The 22239-nt window shown below is 45.0% G+C and overlaps 1 protein-coding gene across 1 annotated transcript in view; it reads left to right on the top strand.

Moving 5' to 3' along the window:
• znf423 (zinc finger protein 423) overlaps window positions 1-20355 on the top strand; it is a gene marked incomplete at its 5' end in the record, with an annotated part of 70137 nt that extends 49782 nt beyond the window's left edge. The window contains 3 exon segments of the mRNA XM_053427678.1: window positions 6774-6905; window positions 8790-8905; window positions 20023-20355. Of these exon segments, the coding sequence (XP_053283653.1) occupies window positions 6774-6905; window positions 8790-8905; window positions 20023-20052 (278 nt within the window).
• Window positions 20356-22239: the final 1884 nt, after the last annotated feature.

Genomic DNA, 22239 nt, shown 5'->3' with positions numbered 1-22239 from the left:
CATGGATCCACGAGGAGCAAACAAATGATGAAAATATTAACAATAACCTCACAGAGAGAGAGGGATAGAAACAGACATGGAAAATGGAAGACGAGAGAGAGAGAGAGAGAGAGAGAGAAAGAGAGAGAGAGAGGGCAGGGAGAATGTGTGTGGGTGTTGCGTACTCACGGGACTTCAGCACTGCAGCATTCTTTCTGTGTGTGTGTGTGTGTCTGTGTGTGTGAGTGAGTGAGGGAGAGAGAGAGAAAGAGAGGGGGAGAGGGTGAGTAAAGGTGGGGGGTACTCTTGGGACCCCTCCAGCACTGCAGCAGGTTGTGTGTGTGTGTGTGTGTGTGTGTGTGTGTGTGTGTGTGTGTGTGTGTGTGTGTGTGTGTTATTCTCCAGCCCCCACACAACCAGTGGGTCAAGCTCACCCCCCCACACACACACACATCAGCCCCCCTGCCCCCGGTTGCCATGGAAACACACCTTGAGCGAGCCCCCCCGGGAGGTGCACACTCCTCCTCCTCCTCCTCCTCCTCCTCCTCCTCCTTCCGTCCACAGCGCTCCTCTCGGCTGCACTCCTTCTTTTCTTTCTGTCTCCCAGTGCCTCTGCTGCTCTCCCTCCATCAATCCCACCAGCCCTCGCTCGCTCCATCCATCCATCCATCCCTCCCTCTCCAGTCCTCCCTTCTCTCCATCCCTCTCTCCTTCCAACCTTTTCTCCCGCCGCCTCTCCCCTCGCCGTCCTCGCCATCAATCGCCTGGCTTGGTTTACGGCCTCCGATGCCGCAAGGGACCACACACACACACACACACACACACACACACACACACTTTTCACTGCTCTTTCACACACGCACAGTCTCAGATAGTGTGAGAAGGGGGGGGGGGGGGGGGTGAGGAAGAGCAAGGAAGGGTCGTAATGGGGAGGAAAGGGGGGGATGCAATACCAGAGGGACCCCCCCCCCCCCCCCCCAAGCAACAGCTCGCTCAGAGACAGAGAGAGGAAGGGAGTTTGGGCGGGCAAGAGCACCCAAAGGAGTTTCCCAGCCCAGACTAGGAAAGGGTTAAAAGGTGTGTCTGTGTGTGTCGTACACACTGTATGTGTGTGTGGTGTGTCGTGCACACTGTATATGTGTGTGTGTGTGTGGTGTGTAATAGAGGAAGGAAGCACCTCAGGGATCCATCCCCAACACAAATCAACGAGCTCATTTATGTTCTGCTGCATGTTACAGGGGTCCGTGATGAGGCCAGCTCGAGTATGTGTGTGTCTGTATGTGTGTGCGTGTTTCTGTGTGTGTGTGTGTGTCTGTGTGTGTGTGTATTGGTGTGATGGGGATGATGCCACCTGGTCCCTCTCCTCTGGTCAATTAGCAGAGAGAAAAGGAGAGGACGGTAATGGGAGAATGAGACTGAGAGAGACCATGACCTGTGTGTGTGTGTGTGTGTGTGTGTGTGTGTGTGTGTGTGTGTGTGTGTGTGTGTGTGTGTGTGTGTGTGTGTGTGTGTGTGTGTGTGTGTGTGTGTGTGTGTGTGTGTGTGTGTGTGTGTGTGTGTGTGTGTGAGAGAGAGAAAGATATTGTAATGTCTGACTACCTCTCTTTTGTGTGTCTCTTTCTTTTCTGTCCATCCCCAAATTTCCCAAATTCTGCCCTCACGTATTTTCAGTTCACACTTTTCCTCCAATATTTTCTTTACTACTACATCAGTTCTTCTAACTATATAATCACTGCAATGTACGTTTAGTCATTAGCAGTATATCAAAAGTTTAAAACCACAACTTTCTTTCAATTTAAAATAAATAAGAATGTGAAATTTATTGTGATATTCATCAATTTGAGCTGAATTGTTGGTATTGCTCTGCCGTAGACTTCAGTCTCAAGGAAAGATTTGTATTATTTTATAATGCTTTTATTCTTAAGCTATCACCAGAGGAAAAGAAAGACAGGAAATGACTCTTGGACAAATTATTGACCAGAACACAAAAACCCTCTGACTCGTACTAACGTCCATTTAGAGCAGAAAAAAGTTCATATTCCGATGTGCGATAACAAACTCTGAGTCCTAACCTTCACCCTGCCTCTCTCTCTCCTGCTCTCTGTGTCCTCTCATCCCTCTCTCCCCTGTGTTCTCTGTCCCAGCACAGGCCTCCCAGGGTTGTGTGTGTGTATGTGTGTGTGGATATGTGTGTGTGACCCATAGTGAGATGACAGAGTCGTACAGAATCCTGCCGTTACGCTTTGCCTCACAGAGTGCATTTGATCCACCAGTGCAACACACACAGACACACACACACACACACACACACACACAGACTGGGTCTCAGAGGGGGGACAGCACACAGACACTGCGGTCCCCACACACACTGATCAAAACAATGTATTTGTCAGAAAAGAGAACTCTTTCATGGGACACACACACACACATACAGACAGACACACACACACACACACACACACAGACACACACACACACACACACACACAGGCCTCTCTCCATGCCCTTGTTCCGGACAGCCCAATTATCTCCCTGCACCTCACTGTTTTCCCTTCAGTTCGCTCTCTCTCTCTCTCTCTCTCTCTCTCTCTCTCTCTCTCTCTCTCTCTCTCTCTCTCTCTCTCTCTCTCTCTCTCTCTCTGTCTCTCTCTCTCTCTCTCTGGTTTTTATTGTTTTTCATCAGTTCATCCTCTTTTTTTCCCAATTTGGCTACAAGTGATTGACATTTAATTAGTGGCTGAAGCTTCATTAGTGTGGCTGATGGCTTTATGATGTCACCTGTGGAGACACACACTCACACACATTCTCCCAACAACTGTTACATGCAGGGGACACAAAAAAAGGCAAATTCTGAATTTTGATCCATGATTGATTGTGTCCATCTTTGTTTTTCGGATTATAAATTAAAATCTTTACTTGTTTAAGTTTCAGAACTTCAGTTGGTGATCTGAAGATGTCACCCTGGGCTTCAGGATTAATTAAGAATTGTATAATATAAAACAGATGTCAGGATAATCAGGAAATGAAATTATCTTTTTGGCTTGTGACCAAATACAAAAATTGCATAAGTGTATAAATATATAGATGCTATTAGATGGCATCATTTCACCGTTTAAATACCTGCAGAAACTTTGTTGCGCGGTGTGTGAGGACATCTTGGCCGCGTGGGAGAGGGTGAGGCGACTTCTGAGGAAAGCTTCGCCCCTACGGAGGGCGAGAGCTTTAAGGTGTCTTCTACAGAGACCCCCCCCCCCCAACACAAACACAACCACACACAAACACACACACTGACATCACTGAAGCTGGTATTATTTGGTTATTCCCTCTTTTTATCCGTGTGTCCATTTGTATGTCTGTCGTTTGCTTCTTCAGTCGAAAACAATAACACAATCAAATGCGTGACATTCATTCAAAGTGCTCCTTTACTATTACTTTAAATAATATTTGAATAATGACCAAAATATGGAATATGACTTTTTCTAAACTGGTGGTGCTGGTGGTGCTCCTCCCTCTCTCCCTCCCTCTCTCCCTCCCTCCCTCCCTCTCTCTCTCTGTGTGTCTCACTCCATGTGACTCTCTCCTGCTGTTTCAATCTCCGAGTAAATGATAATGAAGCTCTATCTGTCTCAGTGTGTCTCGGACACACTGGCGCCCCACACAACCTAGCAGCCTTTGAGGCTTGTGTGTGTCTGTCCGTGTGCGTGCATGTGGGGTGGGGGGGGGGCAAAGGGATGTTTGGGGACCCGGACCACGGAGCGCACACTATCCCAGCCATACAATCACATGTGGCACCCACACACACCCACACACTCACACACACGCGCTCACACACTATTGAGATGGGATTAGGGCACCCTTGTGTCGGCCTTTGAGGCGAGGAGAGATAGGAATCTTTGTGTGTGTGTGGGTATTAGTCAGTATGGGTGTCATGGATGTATGATTGAAGATGTTATTAACCTCGAGATCCCCCGCAGCTCTGCAGCTGAAGTTCTGCAGGCTGTGTGTGTCTGTGTGTGTGCATGCAAGTGTGTGTGTGTGTATACGAGGATGGCTATACATGGTAAGGACCAGCTTGAGTTTTTAACCATTGGCCTGAGGACATTTTTGGTGAAGTGAGGAATTTTTGGTGAAGTGAGGACATGTTTACAGGCAAAGATTTGAAACGGGGATCTGGGTGAGACGTTTAGTTTTGACAGCTAATGGGTCCGAAGTGTGGGTGAGGTGCTGGGGAATTGGTTTCATCAATGAGCGTTAGGGTAAGTGATAAAAAAGGCAAAACATTGGATTGTCTGAGTGTATCTCTCGGTGGGCACGGTGGTGTGTGTCTGTGTTTGTGTAGATGCGTGTAACACTCTACGGGGGATCACAGATTGGCCCAAGAAAGACACCATCTGATGTCTCCAGGCAGCACTGTCCTACGGTGTGTGTGTCTGTGTGTGTCTGTGTGTGGGCGCGACTGGGGTATTGGCCCAGCAAGGTAGAATGGCGATAAAGACAACAGGCGGGAGACCTGATCGTCGAGGGGTCCATGTGTGTGTTGGCGTGTGTGTGTTCATGACGCCCAACTTTCATCTGGCCTTTCACCGAGGGTGCAGTGATATCACTCACACCTTCTTAAAATAGACACAGATACACACAAACACACAACCACACACAGATACACACAAACACTGGTGTAATCCTCCAGTGAGAATGATGAAAATGGGTGGAGGGGTGTTGCAGACAGTCTCTTGTGTGTTGGCTAATACGACTTATTTACATCAGAGCAGTGTATGTACAACAGTGTGACTCGTTATACAATAATTGGAAGGGGGGGGGGGCATAAGTTAGGTGATAGTTTTAAGGTCCAGAAGTGTAAAGTGACTTATTTCCAGGTATAAGATATATAAGAGATAATTATTATAGATAATTCTATTCTTAGACACGAGGATGCATCACTCTGTTCTCTTTCATTTTCTCATACAGGGTAAATCCGAGGTTTCCCAGTGAGATCTAGTCCTTGATTAAACTGGTCCATTTGGAGTCAACTTCTAAATTATGGATTAAAAATAGTTCTTGATATAAGATGATAAGAATCGAATGGATCCTCTTATGAACTTGTGTTTATTTTAATTTCTGTATAACAGTAGAACTACACCAGTTTAATTATCCAAGTCCTATCGTTTTGTGTTATGTTTGACCTTGTTTGACCTTGATGGCCTCTTAGCCTGAAACCTATTAGGCTCTATGTTGTTTTTATTTATTTATATCATTTTAAATACAAAACTATTCAACAAATTAAACAACTACTCCTCTAATATTCATGTCTTGCCCCGATCCACCCAGATAGATACTGCTGTTGGTGCATTCTTTGTTTTCATCGCACCCCCACTCTACCTAATCTAAACTAATGGCGGTTTCTTGCCATAGTCAGGGTAAGGGGATGTACAAATACAGGGTTGAATTACTATCTTCTTCTGGCCCAGGACGCCCAGACCCCACTCCCTATTTGTATCTTTACAAGTTCCCCCCCCCCCCCCCATTTTAAAAGATAACCAGACACCCATGGTGAGGGGTTTGAATCGGAGCCCACACAAATTAATCAGCGACTGATGGACCAAGGGGGACTATAGGGAGACATGATAGGGAATGGGCATAGTGAGGGATGGTTGAGTGACTGCAGTGGGGGAGGGCAGATAACGAGGACAGAGGGAGGGAAGGAAGGATGGCTATAGGAAGGGCAGATCATCCACAGCCCCAGTGGGGAGGACAGACAATTACCAGTTGGGGCAGATACGGCACTGGGGCTGGTGTGTGTGAGAGTTGGGGGAGTGCGAGGAAAAAAGAAATGAGATTGTGCAGCAGGGGGAAAAGGGAGTTTGAGGTTCCGCCCGGGGCTTCTCCTCCTCCTGACCTGCTGATGGGGGCTTTTCCGTCTGTGTGGGTCAGTTTATGTCAGACTGAGCACTTTTGTCATGTGGCGTCCCACAGGGCTCTGTTGTGGAGCCTATGTTGTTCTTTATATATGCTACTTCTTGGGAAGATCTCGAGCTGTTATTTTGGCACATCTGAACATTTTTATGTTGATCATATTCAGTTGTATTTGAACATATAAAATTGTTTGGATAACGGATAACTGCCTTCAGTTAAATGCAAATAATACAGAAGCTTGTAAAATAAGTCCTGATTTTACACCAAACATCAGGCAGTATACTTATATTGTTATTTAATTTCAATAATGTCGGCCATCTACATTTTTTAATGTGGAATACTGAGCAGTTTTGCTTAATTAAAATTATAATAAAAATATAATAAAATATTTACTATTCTTATTTCACTTTATTTGCTTTTGGTTTTCCTCTCTGTAACGCAGGTCTAATTTACACATTTCCTTTAACTTGATTTTCCTTATAATATTGTTATTGAACATATTACTATGTTTTTTAAAATAATTGCATTTAATATATATCTATATGAATAATATTAAACATTGCAATGGATCCGACCAGGGACAAAAAGTTCTCTCACCTCATGTTGTGTCATCAGTCATGATTTGTCAAAGTGTAACTAATATCGTCCCAAAATATTGCAGCAGAGCATTGATTAATGTCACTGATGTACTTCCTGTGTTGTCATACACAAGCGTCTTTATATAAGTGGCATTTCAGTATTTATCTTATTTGTATGTCAATTTCTGTTTGTGCACGAGACATCTGTTGTTTGTGTCGTGTCAGTATTTTAATATAATGTCATATGTTGCTGTTTTTCATGTGCTTAATCCAACCTACACATGTGTGTCTGTCTCCTATTTGCAGAGGAGGGCATCAATCACGAGTGCAAGCTGTGTAACCAGATGTTTGACTCACCTGCCAAGCTGCTCTGCCACCTGATAGAGCACAGCTTCGAAGGCATGGGAGGTACCTTCAAGTGTCCCGTCTGCTTCACAGGTGAGAGAGACACACACACAGACAGACACACACAAACACACAATCAGGTTCAAGGACAGCAGCACAGATAACCGCTCCTCACTCGCGTCCTGTTTGCTTTGTGTTAGAAACGGACACAGAAACATGGAGATGTTTAGTGTGTCTGTAAATAAAGATGGACGACGTGACAGCGCCCTGAAAGAGAAGCCAAAGTTTCTCAGTCGCCCTCTAGTGGCCGGCTGCAGTAGGTCATAAACCCCTCCACTTCCATGTTAGTGAATGGGAAATGGATCAAAATAAAAAGTCAGAGTACACATCAGATATTTTACTATCAAATATTGTAATTTTTTTATAGCGCTGATGTTTGTTTAATTGCGAGTTTTTCAAATGTCCTGATTGACAGCTGAGACTATTTTATAAACCTTGACCATTGTTGGGTTTGTCTTGATCCGTCTCCAGAGAGTCTGAGTGTCCTCTTACAGAGACATTAAGTAACTTCCTTCAGGTGTTATCTGGCTTCCTAACTCAAACTTGGATCCAGAAAAAAACTGTATGTTGTGTATTTAGATCCTCTGACTTTAATTATCTTAATATCTACTGTCATCCCGGGTCAGAGGGACCCAAACAATAAGAGAATTCATACTCAGTGAAAAAGAATAGAACCAAATGAATAAAATAAAAACCAGAACATTTCCTTGACGCTGGGCCGGAGCCACGTCTTTCCTCACATCAGCTGTGGAACCTGTTGTGGCTCTGAAATGTCTCCCTCTGGTTCTCCTCACATCAGCATGCTTTCAGATAATGTGCTTTAATGGCTGCAAAGGTTTTTGGGGTTTTGGCGGAAAACAGCAAGAAACACATTAGGAATATTCATTGTTTTAACATTTCTAACTTTGGGAGGGATATGGCAGCGGGGGGGGGGGTGCCCGTGCTTAAGAGGAGCCGGCCGCATGTGTGTGCAGGAGTTCATGCAACGACAACACAAAGCAAACAGGCAAAATATGAAGCAACTTTTTACATTTGCAATCCACTCGGGGGCCGAAAAACAAAATGCTGGACGACCAAATTAGACCTTTGGTGTTCTGAGATCTGTCGGACACGGAACAGTTTCTCACCAGCGACACAGTCGGCACCTCTGCTTGCTCCCCCCCTCCCTTGTTCCATCTCTGACTGAATCCCCACATGCTCTCTCTCCTCTCTCTCTCTGTGACTCCATCTTTTCCTTTCCCTTTTCCCCCTCCCTCAGTTGTTGAGTTAGTCTTGTGTTGTGTGCCTGCCCCCCCCAGGTACACAGCAATGCTTTAAACTTTAACTCTATTCCTTAGTGGCTTATGAATTAGTAAGATGGGCACCACTCCTACGGGGAGGCTTAATAATTCAACACACACACACACACACACACACTCGCAGTGAAAACCAAAAGTTTACTGAAACAAAGGGGAGAGAAAGAAAGAAAGAAAAAAGTGAGTGAGACAACACTGGAGCGGAAATTAAAAAAAAAGAGATGAGAGATAATTTATTGATAAATATCACAAGGTCTGCTGAGGATAGCTCTCTCCTTCTTTCTCCTGCTCCCTCTGCTCTCTTTTCTTTCCATCCCCTGTTCTCCCTCCTTTTCCTGTATAAGCTCTTCATCTGCTTTGTGGGTTTTTGTGCTTATTGGAACCAGACACCCAGTTGTCCTTTGGTTCGTCCCCTGTAATAGATAGTTGAGTTATTGTTTTATCAGTTTTCAGTCACACATACACATACATGTCTCAGTGGCGACTTCCAATCTGCAAACATATTCAGGAAGCGTTTTTGATACCAGGTCTGAAGAGGGCCACACCAGCTCATTTTGGTGATGGAGACTCTGATGCCTGTACCGACCGTGTGTAACCTGTGCCGTGTTTCTTCCTCTCCCAGTGTTCGTGCAGGCCAACAAGCTCCAGCAGCACATTTTCGCCGTCCACGGACAGGAAGACAAGATCTACGACTGCTCCCAGTGTCCGCAGAAGTTCTTCTTCCAGACAGAACTACAGGTAGGTCAACCTTTTAATTCTGTGTGTGCGCTGAGCCGCCCTCGTTTGTCTGTGTCCCGCTCCCTTCAGGCGTGGATGAGGAAAACGGTGTCTGCAGGGACGGACGGTTTGTCTCACGCTGTCGTGTCCAACGAGAGTCAATGTCAGGAAGTGCAATAATTATTCCAAAGGCTAAACCTAGTTTTGCGGTTGCCCGTCTAACGATGGCTCGCTCCTTCCCTCCACAGAGAGCACATTCATTACCTGTCTCTGTCCCTCACTCTCAGAATCCTCTATTTCTCTCCACCCTTTTTCTTTTCATTCCTCCGTCCCCCTCTTTCCATCTCTCCTCATGAGGTCCGAGCAGGGTTCTGGCAGGCTTCATGTCATTAGGGTCCAGACACATTTCAGTGTGTGTGTGTGTGTGCATATGAAAGAGAAGAGAGGCTATAAGTCACCCTAGAGTAGGTCCTGGAGCAGCCGTGGCCTGGTCCGTGATGATGTAAACCCTCCCGTCCTCTTCCATCTTTTGTCCTCCTGTTGGCAGCAGACCAGTGACCTGCAAAATCCTCAGGTTAAACATCAGTCCTGTTAAAGGTGAAATCTGCAGCTTGTGCCGCCGCTCGCTGCGTTGGCCGAGTTCAAGACGGAACCGATTATTATGGAAAGTCTTGTGAGCGCCTGCAGCTCCGTCTGTTTTGAAGATAACAGCTTCCACCATGTTACCACCGATCACTGTCACTTTTTGAGTTATAAATATAAATGATCACAGTTGACAACAGGGCTGAAATTTTACTTGGGGCAAAGAATCTTCCATTTTCCATGTACCTGTTATTCTCTTAAACCTTAAATCATTAAACGTTAAGGTGTTTTAAGATAAGGGGTTAAGTTGAGGTAAAGTTTGAGGTTTGGAGGAAGATGTTCTCGTCCGGCCAGCACGCACACATGCACACACACACAGACACACACACACACACACACACAAAGTGGCAGTGACATAGGGCCTAAAGGGGGGGGTTGGCATATGGCCGGCCAGTCCATTTAACAGCAGGGTGACTACTGGACCCTGTCGGTTAATGTCCACACGCAGGCTCCACTCACACCTCACACCTGATCACCTCCACACACCTTTACATACATGCATAAACACACACACACACACACACACACTCTGTATGACCTCACAAACACCAACACTCCTCAGGTCAATTATCTTCTGCAGACCTTTTTTCTAACTTTAATAAATTGTCAACTATAGGTGTATTTTGTAAGATTCTGAGTTGTGTCAGACTACACACACTACACACAACACACAGCTACAATACTTTTTTTACAGTTTTTAACCCTAAAAAATATTATTTGATCCATGTTGATAATAATATTTCCGGCTGTGCCTGATATCAAGCTAACTATTAATTTAAATGTTTAAATGTCTAAAAGCTCCTTTTCCGATGAACTTGGATCAGAATATTGTGTGTTTTTGTGATAGTCTTATTTGACAGGTGATTATATAGCAATAAGAAAATGTATGAGGATGGAAAGCTCACACATCGACTCATCTGAGGTTGTGTTGTTTTTATTCCAGCTTAGTTGAGCTCAGTTCAGCTTCTTCTACTTTTTCCTCTCAGCTCCTCGTTCGTCTTTCTCTTTGGCTGCTGCACTGTGGCTATATCCATCTTGTTACTCTTTGGTCCTGACCCAAGTGTGTGTGTGCGAGTGTGTGTCTGTGTGTGACTGTGTGTGTTTGTGTGAGAGCAAGAGAGAAAACTTGCAGCCTGAGCCCGACCTGCTACAGCTCCATTGCCCCATGGGAGGGTTCTCTAAGTGGGCTAGACAGAAAGGCTGACTGAGGGAGATGGAGAGCTACAACCATGGAGGTTAATGCCACTGCTCGCTGTTAGCGTGCGTGTGTGTGTGTGTGTGTGGTTCCGGGCATTACTAATATTGTAGGGACCTAAATCTGTTGACACATTATGAGGACGTGTCTTCCTTCCATAACGTAAATCATTAAATATTCAGCTGTTTTAAGATAAGGGACGGGGGGGTGAGGTTTAGGTTGAGGCAAAGTTTGAGGTTTCGCAAGTTGGTATAGTTCATGTTAAGGTTAGAGTGGGTCTGCAGGAAGTTAAAGCTATAGAGACAAGACTATACATCTGTATGTGTGTGTGTGTGCGTCTGTGTGTGTGTCTGTATGTGTGTGATGGACTGAGAAGCCCGGTTTGCCAGATAGAAGAGACTTCTGGCCTCTTCCAGCCCCTCAGAGGAGCCGTATGATGTTGAGCTCTCTCCCTCACACAGACGCACACCCCAGAGTCACTGCCGCACAAACACGTCACTGCATCATCTCCTCTCCCTCCCGACTGCACCCCCCCCCCCCCCCCCCCCGCTCTCTCCGTCTCCCCCTCCGCACACAAAGGCTCCTCACTTTCTCTCCTCCTCCGCTCACTCGCTTTCTCACGTCGGCCCGTCCATCCATCCCCTAGGCCAAAAGTCTGAGACCACTATCCCAATCTCGATTTAGCAGGGGGGGCCACAGTTTGTCAAGTTTTCTCTCTCTCCTCTTTCTCCCTCTCTCTCTCTCTCTTTCTTTCTCCCTCCCTTGCTCCCTTTCTCTCTCTTTGACTCCCCCATCTGTCCCAGAAGAACCAGCCCCTATGCATATTTTAGCCCCTCTCCTCTCTTCCTCTCTTCAGTGCCTCTCCCCAGTGCCCCATAAATAGTGCAGACGTAAGCTGGTAAATAAGAAATGTTTTGGTGTGTGTGTGTTTGTGTGTGTGTGTCTGTGTGTGTGTGAGTAAATAAGAAATGCTGTGGCCCTGATCAGTGAGGCCCTTCTGGATCTCACTCTGTCTTTACTCCCTGACTTCACAGACGACTTTTCCCATTCTCAGTTTCAGCCTTTTACGGTTTTTTCTTCCTTGCTTTCTTTGTTAGTAAGTTCATTTGTTTTTGTTTATTTGTGCATTCTTTCTTTCCTTTGTTTGTTTTTTTGTTGATTTGTTTGTGCTTTCTTTCTTTATTTGTCCAATTCCTCTCTTTTGTTTGTTGTTATGTTTGTTAATTCAATCAGTCTCTTTCTCTCTTTCCTTCACTTGTTTGCTTGTTTGTACTTTCCATCTTTCTTTCTTTCTTACCTTCTATTCAGTATTTCGTGCTTTCTCTTTTCTCTCTTTCTCTCTTTCTCTCTTCCTTTTCCTTTTTTGTACTTTTGTTTATTCATTCCTGCTTTCCTTCTTTGTTTCAATGTTTTTAAAATGTCCGTTTTTCAAACACCAACAAACAATTACTTTTACATTTAAAAGACAGGATCAAATCACTAAAGAGTGTTTAATCCATCCATTCATCCATAATGGGAGGATGGATGAGTGCATAATGTGATCAGACCTCAAACATCTGGAGTATCTGCAGCCGTGTGATGGTTTTCAGAGTCTCTCTCCAGCTCTATATCAGCTCCGACTCTCTCCCCTGTTACTTCACCTGACAGACTTCTGGAGCTCCACATTTTTCTTGCGCCTCCAGGGGGAGCTATCCTGCAGCTCCTGCCCTCAATGTTTCCCTCCATCTCTCCCTCCATCCATCACTTCTACACTCCTCCCCGATCATCCCTCTTTTTTTTTTTTCTGCCTCTGCATCCGTTGTGCTACTATTTCCTTTAGCCGTGGTAAATATTTAAACACTGTTAGATGGGTGGATGGCTGGTCAGAGGAATAAATGGAGGGATGAGTTGATGGATGCGGATGTGGGGGGGGGGGGGGATTCCTCTTTCTTCATGTGTCTCTGCTGAATCTTCCCTCGCTCTCTTTCTCTTCCTCTCCCTCCCGTCTGATGGAGAATTCTGCATGTGCACAGACACGTATACAGATAAGCTGTTCCCTTGTGGAGACAATTAATAGAAGATATAGTGCACAGATGAATGGATGGAGGGATGGATTGAGGGATATAGAGAAATAAGCATCCTGACAGAATAACAGACGTATAGAGGTCTATTCACATCTGAAGTCACAGTTTGACTTCTTCCACAGATACTCCAGCATATCAGCCTTGTTGTGTTATTATTAATTTGCATGCAGCCAGTATGAGGTACTGCAGCCTGAAGATATCGACCAGCCTCCTCTTACTGAAACATATCTATACCTGCGGAAAAATCCATATTTAAATCTACGCCATCAAAGCACAAGTGAGGAATTTGGGTTTGTTAATGCAGGCGGAGGGTATCTAGGTAGAAAGTTCATTACGGTTGGTTCAGAGTTGTGTGTGTGGGTGTGTGTCTGTGTGTGTGTGTGTCTCTGTTTAGTAGTCTGTCTGTGAATAATGTTGTCTTTGTCTTTGTCTGAATCTAAGAGCCTCACTGTCTCCCTCTAACTGAATTATGGAAAGGTGTGGATGTGGCTGAACTGGCAATAGGATTTGTATGTGTGTGTGTGTGTGTGTGTGTCTGTGTGTGTGTGTGTGCTTATATTTGCCAGTGTCTGGGTGTTGCTGTCAGTTGTGAGTGTTGTGTCAAGTACGTACTCTCTGATCCATGTATCCCTTGGCTGTGTGTGTCTGTGTGTGTGTGTGTGTGTGTGTGTGAATTTGATCCGTAGATCCCCGTGGCGTTACAGGGGAGCGTACTCAGCTGCCCCACTGCTCACTGGGAGAGACTGTGTTATTAGAATGGGGACCTGGGAGACACATGCACACGCACAGACACACACACACACACACACACACACAGTCTTACCTCCCTGAATCCCTGGACCTGAAGCTGTTTGCAGCAGGGGAAAGACGGACGGAAACAAAAAGAGATTCAAAACAAAAGAGAGGGGAACAGCCTTACCCGCAGTACCGCCATAGAACCACCGTTTCTAGTATTACTGCAAGTAAAAGAAGTAAATGAGCAGAATGTAGAGAATCAAAAGCTGCTGCTGTCGCTGTCTCTAATTGTCCTTCTGTCTCGGAAGACATTTCCTCTTCTCCGACCACCTGAGGAAATAATACAGACAAATTGTGTCTGTTAACACTGTTGGGATTTTTCCGCACATTCACACTGTGAATACAAAACACCTTCCGGCTCGGCCTGGATGCAAATGGAAGAAAGAAAATCTCGATATGGGATCAGCTAATCATCTGGAAATGTTAGATTTATGTTTGTGTGTGTGTTTGTGTGTGTGTTTGTGTGTGTACACCTGTGTGCGTCTGCATGGATGCTTTTAGAGGAACTCGCCATCAGAAAACAGTGGGTCACACGCGGTGAAGAAAAGACGAGTCAAATGAAGTTGCTTTGATGCTTTGATGTAAAGCAGGGGAACAAATAGAAAGATGCTGAGAGACGGGAAGAGGCAGAAGGAGATAACGTGAGAAAAAGAGATAAACGGAGGTAGAGACGGATACAAAGGAATGACGCTACGTGAGGCCGCACCTGGAGGGGTTTCTAACAGCTTGGACCGTGTTCTTGTCATCGTGTGTGTGTGTGTGTGTGTGTGTCTGTGTGTGTTTGTCTTTGTGTGTGTTTGTGTGTGTGACAGCTGAACAGAGGCAATGTGTCACAGAGCAGGACAGACTCTGCGTGGCTCAGTGTTCTATCAGCTCTGCCAAAACACACTCGTACAGTCATGAGCACAGGTGGATCCTGTCTGTGTATTTATTTCTACGTGTGTTACTCAATCTGCGTTTTATCCTTTAAAGTGGAACTTTCATTTTTATTTAATTTTGAAAGTATGAATCACATGGATCATGTGGCGTTCAGGGAGGATTTTTTTTTTGTGCTGCATTTGAGGTCATTTCCTATTTTGTGTTTTTCCAGCGGGGACCCTCACCATCTGATCCATGTGTGTTTACCTTTGACGTGTGTGTGTGTGTGTCCTACATGCTGGGAGTGTATTTTGGGTTGTGTTTACTGGTCCGAACGTGGCTGTTGGGGCCGGTAGCAACAGGAGTGGGGAACTCCCTGTGGCAGAAAGGGGGGGGGGGGCACCGAACAGGACGTGTGCTCAGAGGTCAGCTGGGTGGGGGTGATGGAGGAGGAGGAGGAGGGAGGTAGTGGACGTCGTGACTTGGCTGGAAAAAGATAATTCAAAGAAGGTGTTTAGAGAGTCGTTTACAAAGGGAGATGACAGAGAGGGATGGGGGGGGGGGGACAAACGCAGACAGAGAGAATTAGAAGAGAGTGGGGGGGTAGCAGGGAATACGTGTCGGCGGGATATTAAGGTCGGGGGTGCGTTTATTTTCGCTCTGCTCCTGAGGCAGCATCCTGTCCTGGACGGGTGGAGCTAAATGCGAGCCAGGGAGCAGAGGAAGCAGGCTAAGACAGCCCATCTGCTAGTCCCAGACACACACACACACACACACACACACGCACACACATGCACATACACACAGATACGCACTTTGTTGGAACAGTGTCAACTCTGAGCTAAAAATACACTGAAGCTAAAGATGACCACACAGCGACTAAGGTGATTTTTCATTGAGTGTTAAAAACAGCCGTGGACATGGGGCACATGTACTGTCTGACACACACACACACACACACACACACACACACACACTGCCTCCAGTTAACCACACATATTCACATTTGACAGAAAAGTATGTGCTGACTGACGCACACACACAAACAGCATTGTTCCACTACACACTATGTAGCTGGTACATCATTACAGAGTAGCACAGTGTCTGTGTTTTTATGTGTGTGTGTCTGTGTGTTTGTGTTTGTGCAACAAGTCCTACAATGTAAACAAGCATTTATGCTGCTTGACTCCTGTATGTGACTCATAGCAACACCACCAGTGAGTGGACTGGATTTGATTCATTGATTGATTGATAAAAGAATAGAGTATTGGTTTCTTACAGGAAGTGCAGAGCAGTTGTAGCCTTGTGTTGTGTTGACTCCTCCATCCGCCCCACACTAACCTCACTTTCCCTCTGTCACCTGATATGTCTGCTGTACAGACACACAAATGCACATTAAAGGTGGCACAATCATCAGCGTCACAACACAAAGACACGTGCACATTTTCTATGTGTAATACAGCAGAGAATAGATGGATTAGACTTTCTGTTATCGCCAGCTCTTTCCTCAGTCGTCCCCCAGGAGACTCTCTGTGTGTGTGTGTGTGTGTGTGTGTGTGTGTGTGTGTGTGTGTGTGTGTGTGTGTGTGTGTGTGTGTGTGTGTGTGTGTGTGTGTGTGTGTGTGTGTGTGTGTGTGTGTGTGTGTGTGTGTGTGTGTGTGTGTGTGTGTGTGTGTGTGTGTGTGTGTGTCTGTGTGTGTGCGTGTGTGTGTGTGCGCATGCCTGTGTGTGTGTGGGCCAGGTTGTCGTCCTATTGTGGGGACATACATCACTTTACATCATGTCGCTGTCACATTAATGGGACATGTCTTCTTTATCGCGATAAAAAATTCTTCAAAATGTAAATTATAGAATTTACCTAAACAGGTGGAAGTTGTGGTCGTTATTAAGGTTTGACAAGTCGTTATCATGGTAAAGTAAATTGGTGCATTCTGTGTTCTAGTATTTGCATTTTTCTGGCATAATGTTTCCGTGTGTGTGTGTGTGTGTGTGTGTGTGAGTGTGCGTGTGTGTGTCCGTGTCTGTGTCTGGCAGCGCGTGGGTAATACGACAGGGCCATATTTCCCCTGGGTCCGTGGCTCTGCAGGCTTTAGCCTCGCTCTCTCTAAGCAGTTTAGGAAAAACAATGACAGGCCTCTGTATCGACTGGTCGGGCCTGGCCCTGGAAGACGGGCTGTTGTCACCACTGCGCTCACACCCTCTGCTGCGAAGGGAGAAGAAAGAAATCAAGTCCAAACCCGGGTCACATTCAAATGATCACGTGATGAAAAGCGATCACTAAGTGGGTTTCATGAAACTATGATGACCAGACTGAGCTGGAAAAGGCTGAAAACACACACTTCATGTTTTGATAAATACACATGAAGATGCAGCCAAATTAATAATCAAGCTGCGTTCAACCATAAATATATATATATATAATAATATCCTGTTTTCTTCATAGATTTCCTGTAATCATATTTTAGTAAGAATCCCTCCTGCTGTTGTTTATCCGTGACACAAAGTCTCATCTGTTTCACATTAAAACTCTTCCAGCAGTTCAGGCTTTTATTGTGAAGTCCGTGCTGGTGTGAGTTTGTTTGAGGGCAGCTGAGAATTTACCGTCTTTTAATCAAAGGCCTCGCCGCCCAGTAAACACTCCATATAAAACCAGTGTGCCGCCTCCTTCCTCTTCATCCTCCTCCTCGTCTTCTTCCTCCTCACTCCTCCTCCTGTCACGCTTTTTCTGTGGAATATATCAATTACTCTGCTGTAGAGCAGATGTCACACAGACACACACACACACACACACACACACACACACACACACACACACCCCTGATTGATTGCAAAGCTGCATAATCAATATCAGGCTCCCAACAACAACGTAAATGAAGAGAAGTGTCTGTGTGTGTAAGTGTGTGTGTGTGTGTCAGGCTGTCATCCACTTGTCCATTGCATTCCTCCCTCATCCCTCTCTCATCCTCACCCCTCTTCCTCCCTCTCTCTCCTCAGGGCTATTTCCAGCAGTCCACTGCAGCGCTGCAGGCTCCTCTAGGGAGCAACCGCAGCCTCCCTGCCCCCCCCATGATCCCTCCATTCTTCCTCTTCCTCTGTCCGTCTTCTATCCCTCACTCTGTCTACAAATCAATACACCAGCACTAGGACCAAAAGAACCTGAGGAAACACACACACGAACACACACACACACAAGTCTTCATGACTTTAGGGGACATGACGTAGACTTAATTTCTAGAGATTTACTCAGATGTTGTTTGAAAACCTTGAAATGAAATGATTTCATTATGGAGACTTCTCTTTTGTCCCCATAAGGACATCCCCAAAACAAGAGTAACAGAGACACACACACACACACACACACACACACACACACAGTCCATTACAGGGTCATATTCTCTCTTTTTTCTCAATCTCTCTCCATTCACTCTTATAACGTCTCATAATTGACATGTAACACTGGGGTCCTTCTCTCCTTCTCTCCTCCTCTCCTCTCCTTCGTCTTCCTCTTCCTTTTCATAAAGAGGAATGAGCCTGACCTCTTCTGGCGGCCAGAGGAACTGGAGCCGGTTTTGTTTTGGGGAATGGAGCAAAGAGGTGGAGGATGGGAGAGGGACGGAGAGAGAGAAAGAGAGATAGAGAGAGGGAAAGAAAGAGAGGAGGGTTTTCTATCATAATGGGGTCAGTGGCTCCCAATGAGATCTAATTCCTCACGAGAGAGGGAGCCGCACAAACACACACACACACACACACACACACACACCCCGTCTCATTCGTTATTTTGCCCATTTACTCACCAATTTCTCTGAAACCATTCGACTGTGTGTTTTACTTTGTGTATGTGTGTGTGTGTTTGTGTTTTAATGTGTGTGTATGTTTGTGTGTCTGTGTGTGTTTGGCATTAATACCCTCTGCTTTCCTCTGGACAGTGTAGCTTGGCCTCTAAAGCCGACTGACACTCTGTCAAACACACAGTTGTACAACATACACTCCCGACACCCTTCACCCCCCGTTGCTCTTGCTCGCTCTTTCCCCCCCTCTCCACACACACTAACACACACACACCCCAACACACACATAAACAAACACGCACCGGAGGGCTCAACAAAACATGCACAGCAAGATAAGGGCCATAGAATGACAAATAAGTATTTATCAACCCCAAACCACGTTTAATCCCTCACATTTCTCTCCCCATCCTCCTCTCCTCGCCTCTCTGTTCCCTTCATCCCCCTGTCCCCTCCTTTTTCTCATTCTCTCATCCGCTGCTCTTTTTTTGTCTTTTTCACTCCTATCAGAGAGAGAGAGAGAAAGAGAGAGAGAGATTAATCTGAGAAAGCTGCTTTTTTAGTGATGGTGTGGGGGGGGGGAGTTGATTGGGAAGATCTCACTGGGAATTTGGGGGGTGTGTGTGTGTGTGTGGGAGGGTGAGCGAGAGAACGTTTCACATGAAAAAAGAATCTTCTTGGAAATTTCTCTGACATACACACAAATCTTTTCAATCAATCATCTTTCCATCTTTCTCTCACACACACACACACATACACACACACACACTCTCTCTCTCTTACTCTCTCTCTTACTCTATCTGCCTGGCTTTAGATTTGATGCGAGCTAAATTCCAAACCAGCAAATCCGGATTATCATGAGTTCAGTTCCCCGTTGTAGCTGATATGGATCATCCACAGAGGACTGAGTGTGTGTTTGTGTGTGTGTGGAGATTTGTGTGTGTTTGTATGTGTGTGTGTGTGTGTGTGTGTTCATGAGAACTGAAGCGAACATCCCAACTCCCAACAGCCGAGATGAAGCGTGCACGTGCCAGTTTACCTGTAATTACGTCTGTGTGTTGTTGTGGTGAGAAGGTTAAGCATATTATTAAGTATTCACGTGCACTGTACTGTTCACGTGCACTGTACTGTTCACGTGTGTTTCAGTGCACGCTCTGCCTCTCCTTCTCGTGTGCATTGAAATCCACCCTCGGAGTTCATTTGTTTCCGCTCTCGCTCGTGAATTTTAATTTAGTAAAAAAGGTGGTGTGTGTTTTTTTACATTGTGATTATGTATTGATGTGTAGTGCGTCGACGCCTTGGGAGAGATGTGAGTGCAGCCGTCTCGGAGGTATGGAGACGCTCTCTGTAAAATATTAATCACAATATCAAAAGACACCAGGGTTTCACAGATCTGAATAAACAAATGGAGGCGCTGGGTTCCCACAGACGAGGAATAAAACAGAACAAATACTATAGGATCTGAGATCATTTAGATTCTGACCAGAACCGGGTTGAGAACAAGGTGGATGCTCCAGGTTTTAAAGTTGTCGTTTTGTTCGTGCGTGCCTGTTTGTGTTGTCGAGTGTGTGTCTCTCCTCCTTTTCTTCTTCCTCTTTCCTTTCACTCGTCAGACGATGTGTGAGGCGAGGCGGCCTTGCTGTCGGTTCTGTGGGAGGCAGTTGTGTTTCTGTTCTCCTCTGTTCTATTATTGGTTGGGGGGGGCAAGTGGAAAGCACTATGCTCACGTAGCCCATTATTTCTCTCATCATGGGTTCTCACTTTTTCCCTCTATCTCTCCCTCTCCCTCTCTCCCACCAGAACCACACACTGAGTCAGCACGCGCAGTGAGACCGAGGCCCGGCAGGATCTCTCGGCTCAGCCGGGGCCCCCGACCCGGAGCCGGCGGGGGACCCCCATCTCCACATCACAGCCAATCAAAGTGTCATTTGCTACTCACATGTAAAACTCTAACGATCGCGCCACTGGGCGCGGCTATTAGAAGCAGCGGGGGAAAGGAATATTAATGGGAAATGCTATTAAATAAAGAAAGGAAAATGTGGGTAAGAGAAACGGTAAGAGCTAGATGAAGGAAAGAGAGGAGTGAAAAAAGGTATTGTACGTGCAGTATTTTTTATTGTCCCTACCACCCCCACCCCCCCCACCACCAGCTTCTCCCTCCTCCCCCTCCCCTCTCCTCCTCCCCCCCTCCCCCCCTTCGTTCATGCATTTTATTTTTTGTAACAAATAGAAAAGAAGAAAAAGCAAGAAAACACTCCTTGTTTTGAAATGTTCATTTTTTTTTTTTTTAAATAGATGGTAGGAAGAAGCTTCACCTTCTCGTCCCCTCAGTTCATTCTTGTATTCAACTTCATAGGTGCCAATCTCTTTGCTTTTGTTTCTCTTTCTGCCATATGCGCTTGTTATTTTCATTTTTTGTACCTTTTTTATTTCTCGCCGTAAGTAGGTACTCGTGCCGTGTTGTGATCGTTTGTTTGCCAGTCGTAATATTCCTCAGTTTTTCTCCCAAAAAAACTCCTTTTTATGATTATTGTTATATATTTTTTTTCCTTTTTGTAATTACTATGAAAAAAAAGACATCAAACAAAATAAAGTGCAGAAAACCATACAGATGTTTCTTTTTTTCTGTTTTTTGGGGGACTGGGTTTTCCAGTCTCTATGGGGCCTATAATGGTTATTGTAAAAAATGAGTATCATCGATTTCAGTGCGTCTGGTCAATGACTGCTTTTTAAATGTGAATTAACCAGATTGCAATAATCTAGTACAGACAAAAAGATAAAACAAATAAATAAATGACAAATAAACAACTGCTGTGTGGTGTGAAGTTATTCCAAATCAATCTGTGAGCTCATCGTATTTACTGATCTGTTATCAATCCATAATATTGATCAGGTAATCCGATGCAATAATCTCCAGATATGATGGAGTCTACACAGAGGGATGCAGTGATACATGTGCTTTATTGATACGTTCTGATTGCTGCTCAGGACGCCTCTGAAGAGTCGTGTGTATATATATAAGACCTATCTGAACCCTAACCCATAATATGTGTATTCACTGTAAGTCTAAAGGATTCAGTAACAAGAGCAAAGTATCTGCTAATACACACAAAACAGAAGAAAGTGTGTGTCATGAGTTCTGGGTTTGTTGTGTAACCGTGGGACTGATCACAGATTGACAGCTGACACCAGCTCCTCATTGGTCCACTGTGGCTCCACCCCAGCAAGATGGCGGCGACCACATCAGGGAGGTTGAGAGATCGGCCTGGAATCAATGTCATTTTTCTCCAGCTCCATACAACCATCATACCACAGAGCGGAGACCAGCCACTTTCTAAAATGCACAATGTCAACAATAGTTTTGGTCAATTTGTTTTGTCCAGTTTTGTGTTTACCTGTTGACTGAAGACGTCTCTGACTTCTAAACAACTTGGTACAGAGACCATACAACCGGCCTTTTCTGGTGATGTGGTTTTAATTTTACACAATAAAGTTGTAAGTGAAATAAAGTTCTGTTGGATTGGCCAACAACTGTATGTTGTAACATTAAAATATTGTCAGTCAGTTAGTTAGTTATTTAGGTTTGTTGTTAATTAGTTGTGTTGATGTGCTACTGTTTGCTATTTGCCAAGTGTTCTTGAGGACATTATTTGTGAAGGTGAATGTTTTGCTGTTAATTAAACAGCAAAAATATAACAAACAAGGAAAAATCATTAACACTGAGATGACTGTTAAAAGCCTTGTGTACTAATCAGAAAGTTTAAAACAAGTTTAATTTGATTTACTAGTCTTTATTTGAGGCAACTCGGCCAAGAACAGCAGCAAAATAGCAAAATTAAACATGATCATATAAAACACTTGTTTGACTCTTTGGACTTACGAGATTTTCCAGATCTTTAAACTCCCTCAACATTACTAGTTTTTAGTTTTTACTGTTTTCCTTCGGAAGGTGCGTCTGCCACATCACAACACAACCTTCAGGGTCAACAACACTAAAATGTCTATTTATTTATACAT

The sequence above is a fragment of the Pleuronectes platessa genome, chromosome 7 (assembly GCF_947347685.1).
Source record: "Pleuronectes platessa chromosome 7, fPlePla1.1, whole genome shotgun sequence".
NCBI lineage: Eukaryota > Metazoa > Chordata > Actinopteri > Pleuronectiformes > Pleuronectidae > Pleuronectes > Pleuronectes platessa.
This window is presented reverse-complemented; position numbering and strand designations above follow the sequence as displayed.